The 4623-nt window shown below is 32.8% G+C and overlaps 1 protein-coding gene across 1 annotated transcript; it reads right to left on the bottom strand.

Annotated features, from left to right (window-relative positions):
• Positions 1-1267: 1267 nt before the first annotated feature.
• Positions 1268-1527, bottom strand: Tsp_12513 (conserved hypothetical protein). The gene is made up of 2 exons (XM_003367601.1): positions 1506-1527; positions 1268-1419 (listed from the first exon to the last, which is right to left on the bottom strand). The coding sequence occupies exons 1-2, from the start codon at positions 1525-1527 to the stop codon at positions 1268-1270; spliced, it is 174 nt and encodes a 57-aa protein (XP_003367649.1).
• Positions 1528-4623: the final 3096 nt, after the last annotated feature.

Raw genomic sequence — 4623 nt, 5'->3', positions numbered from 1 at the left:
GGGTGACAAAAATTTGCATATTGTACTTTAAAGAATCGCCAAAGGCTATGTGTATTCCTTTTGTATTTTTTTACTGGAAAGTAATTTTTCGTGATATCCGTGTATACTTTTGTTAACTTCCTTCATTCCTGGTCTCTTGTACTTACCTGGATTTTATTTTAGTACTTTATACTTACCTGTACTTTTTGCACTTACCTGTAATTTACTTAAGCTTACGTGTAATCCACGTACCATTTACTTCATACTTACCTGCACTTTAGTTATCTGTAATCTACGTTTACACTTGAGTGCACTCTAAAATACCGGAGAAATCATGAAAAACGCTGGAATAGCTGCGATTTGATATCTGAAAAGCAACGAAAAACGAAATTCCAACAATAACACCAACGTACCTGGTTAGCACCAAAACTTCTGCGTAATTACGTAATTCACTGCTATCATGAATAAATGCTGATCTTTCGAAGGCTCTGAGCTCTCTCTAGAGGGCTGTGAAAGCGTGAAAGTGAAAATTAATGAAACAGCAATATAAAAAGTAACTGAAGACGAATAACAGTGCATCTCATGTTTCTTATTAGTATACAGATTTGCAAAACTGAATAGCTTACTTCTCACCGAAACTACATTTCATGGTTTTCATTTCCATTTCCAATACCCTTCAAGCTTATCTTCTTCAGTTCAGAATCTGATTTCCGCATCTTAACATTAGTAAAGATTCAAGAAAAGATCAAGATTCAAGTAACAACGTGATTCAAGTAAAGATTCTTACTTATGAACGCTGTAGAAAAGCTTCATTGCCAATAAAACGAAATCTGCAATTTCATAATTCTGTGATTGCGCTGAAGCTCTGTGCAGCACCTAATGTTCTCGAAGCACCTTACCGTACGTCAACACAATCAAATGCTTGAACATAAACTAGTGATAGGATATCTAAAAATAAAAATATTCCATGTTTCGCTTAAATTAAATACTGATTTCTCATGCCACTTTTGAAACAGCGAGGTGTCATCTCGAACTAGAAGAGTGAAAGTATACCATGCCTGACGTCTGTTTACGTATCCAATTCCTATCAAAAATAAATTCAACACTTACTGTTTGTGGTAACCTTGAGGGAAAGTGAACGACCAAGGTGGTAGAATGATGTATAGTTCCATAAATGTTTCACTGTATTAACGCATTCCACTACAACAGAATATTCAGTTATTTTTATTCTTTGTCATATGCCAAGCCACATGAAGATCACCAGGAAACGCATCTATGCCAACTGGAACTAATACACAGTGCCATCAGCAGAAAACTGCATTCCATTGGATGATGCAAACCAAATTTTTATCATACTACAATTGGTATACTTTATAGTTGGTAGATAATAAAAATGATATAAATAAATCAAATGCTGATTACTGATGTAATTGTGATAGCCTGAAAATTAACAATTTGATAAATAAAACATGAAAAAATAACTTGTATCTGCAAATTATTATGCACTGTTATTCATCTTCAATTACTTTTATAATATGGCTGTTTCATATAAGTTACTGCATTACATTGAATTTAAAATATATCATAACTAAAGTTATAAATACAACCGTATATATAAATACCGTAGCATCAACGCATTATTTACAACATGATACTCATGAACAAAGAAATCAATCATGTAACGAAACATGCCATTTAAAGTATTCTACAGCATATAGTTTGAAAAAATATCTAAAGTTGAAGAATGTAGGCAAGGCAAGTCGGCAAAACAAATCCGTAACTTCGGAACAAAAATTGGCTCTAAAAGCTGGGACGATCGGACTTCAAGCATGCAGTATATGCTTAGCAAAGTTGCTCGAACTTGCTCGAACACGAAGAATCTGACTGTATTACTGAAACAAAACATTTCAATGACCGATCATCTGTGATAACGCAATGTGATTTCAGGCAAGTGCTCTGAATGTCAAAGTGAAGAAATTCACATCATATTACCGGAATCTAAAAATGAGCATTAAAAATAATCAAGACTTTTCAAAATTATTATTATAGATACATACCATTTTCACCTACTTTTTATAATAAGGCTGTTAAATAATACTTGATGTAAACGTGATGACGTGAATTTCTGAAAGTGAATTTTATTAATGTAGTCATCTCAAAATGAAAAACAGTAATGCGCACTTGTCTGTCTTTAGCTTGTGAAGTAGCTGAAATTTAGGGAAAATAATACAGTTAGAGACACCCTTTAGTTCCCATTCACCATATTAGTAGAGCAATACAAATGACATGCATGACATAACACCATCACAATGCATAATATAACTTACCGCTTATTCACAGATAGCACTGAAGAGAGGAATTACAGTTGAGCCGCTGCGTGCTGCAATACCAGTGAACTGAATAACTGAATGTATACAAAGTACTCTGATTAAACACATAACGCTAAGTAAACTATGCAAATAATAAACCACTTTGCCTGCGTTGGAACAACCTAATTTTCATGCAGTAATAGCACAGTAAAATGAATATAGCGAACAATTTTATTTAATGACATGATGAAATTTATTACGTTTTTATTTACACACTGCTTATTACTAAGTAAAATGGCATTATTATGCAAATTTTGTAAATTTACTTTGTTAAAATTAGATGAAATGAAAATCTATTAACCTGAAGCATTGAAAATTACTAAAAATAACCAGAAATAGTACTGCTTTGTTGAAATTTAACTGTTTCAAAGTAAGACATGATATAATAAATTACACTGGACGAATAATGTTTCTTTTATAATAAAAGATATATAAAGAATAAAATCAATTGTGAGATTTATAAAACATTAAATAACATTAATGACATTTTATGATAAACATTACCACAGAAATTATTATTAAATGCTAATTCTAAACAAAGCAAGCAGATTTAAATGCCCAAAGAAGTACACATTTCTTGCTTCAATGAATTATTAACTGCTGTAACAGATGACAATTAAAAATTAGTTACAAGTAGTAATGCATATGTAAAAACTAAAAAAGAATAAATAATTCAACCATCTACACAATTATATAGCAAATTTACACTTTATATTCATCTAAATAAAAGAATGCCCATGAAAAGAAAAACCCATGAAATACATTCAGCCTTTACATCGCAATCATTTCCTAGAATTATGTTTAAGATGTACATTTTAATGAAATAAATAAAAACATACAGATAAATTGTTAAAATTATAGATTTTCATATTGTGATCAGATATACACAGTGTAGTTTAACATGGTGGAACAAAGAAATCGACAAAGTCACATATAGAAGGGGCTGTCAGAGTTCAATTCATTCACAGATTAAAAAGGAAATCTTGATTTCAAGTGATCTTTCAGCATTTGTATGAAAATTGAAGGGAAGAATTTGAATTGTTGAGAACGTTAAAAGACATCAATAGCTGTCTGGACATTTTTGTAAGAACAATGAATGCAGGAGGGTTTGGTAACTGCGTCATCTCAGAAAAAATGGAGGCAGTCTAAAAAGCTGGTGACATTTAAGATTTAGGATGATGGATGTGCATTTCCAGTCGATGACATTCAGAGAAAAGAACAGCAAGATTTATCGCACACCCCCCACGACTGAGCGCTCTCTGTTCAACGGATTAGCCTTGTTCTTGATGCCTTCTCGAGCAGAGTAATAATAAATTTCGAGGACTGGGAGAGAAAGAGAGAGAGAGAGACAATAAAAAATGCGGGAAAGGAAGGACGGAGAAGAGGTGCAATGGAGGAAGTGAAGGCTGTTAAAAAGTGGATGGTTTTCATTCACTCAACCTTCACATTTCATAATCAGGGGTTGTCTTCAATTTATCAATAATGACAGCAATAACTGGGGAGCTAAAGTCAGGTCCTAAATTGTGGAAAGCAAGTACATTTATTTATATGCTTGCTTTGTTCATAAGACTGTAAAATCACAGGACATTTCAAGGGCGATGGAAATTACAGTACAGATTAGAGTTTGAATATTCAAGGATGGAAATCTCTGCCTAAGCGCACAAGAACAAGAGCTTTGATCAACAGTATAGAAACTATTGGACAATCTGCCAGGTCTGGGACATCAGCAGTTTCTGTTACAGGGATTATAACATAAAACGTGGTAAAGATCCCACTGTTCTTTCAGAATGATGTTCCACTATCCCTTATATGAACAATCAAGAATAAGCTTCTCATTGTGATTCAATGACTTCATGAATATTATCTATGATAAAACTTTGTCTTTGCATTAAGATTCAAAATCGCGTGAAAAACACAATACATTATGTAAATCATAAAGATGAACAGGAACTGTCTTTCTACCTATGCATTTCAAATTTGCAGAAAATGGCATATTCAATTATCAGCTTCTGAAAAGCACATTTGCAGATCGCTCTTTATCTACTAATTTACTGCTTTTCCTCTGGAAGGACAACCTAGCTTTCCGTCACTAACTAAGCTTATTGACATAAGAGGAATGAAGAATTTTATTGAATATTGAACGGTGTTACGCTTTTATTACACACTTCATATATGACTTATGCTAGTAGGAAAACGCATACTATGCAAATTTATTCGATTAAATTCATGTGATACCTGTTAGGTGATCATGAAACGACTGAATACCTATCTTTTA

The sequence above is a fragment of the Trichinella spiralis genome, assembly GCF_000181795.1.
Source record: "Trichinella spiralis strain ISS 195 chromosome Unknown Scfld3995, whole genome shotgun sequence".
Classification (NCBI taxonomy): Eukaryota; Metazoa; Nematoda; class Enoplea; order Trichinellida; family Trichinellidae; genus Trichinella; species Trichinella spiralis.
Note: the sequence above shows the minus strand (reverse complement) of the source record. Positions and strands in the feature narration are given on the sequence as shown.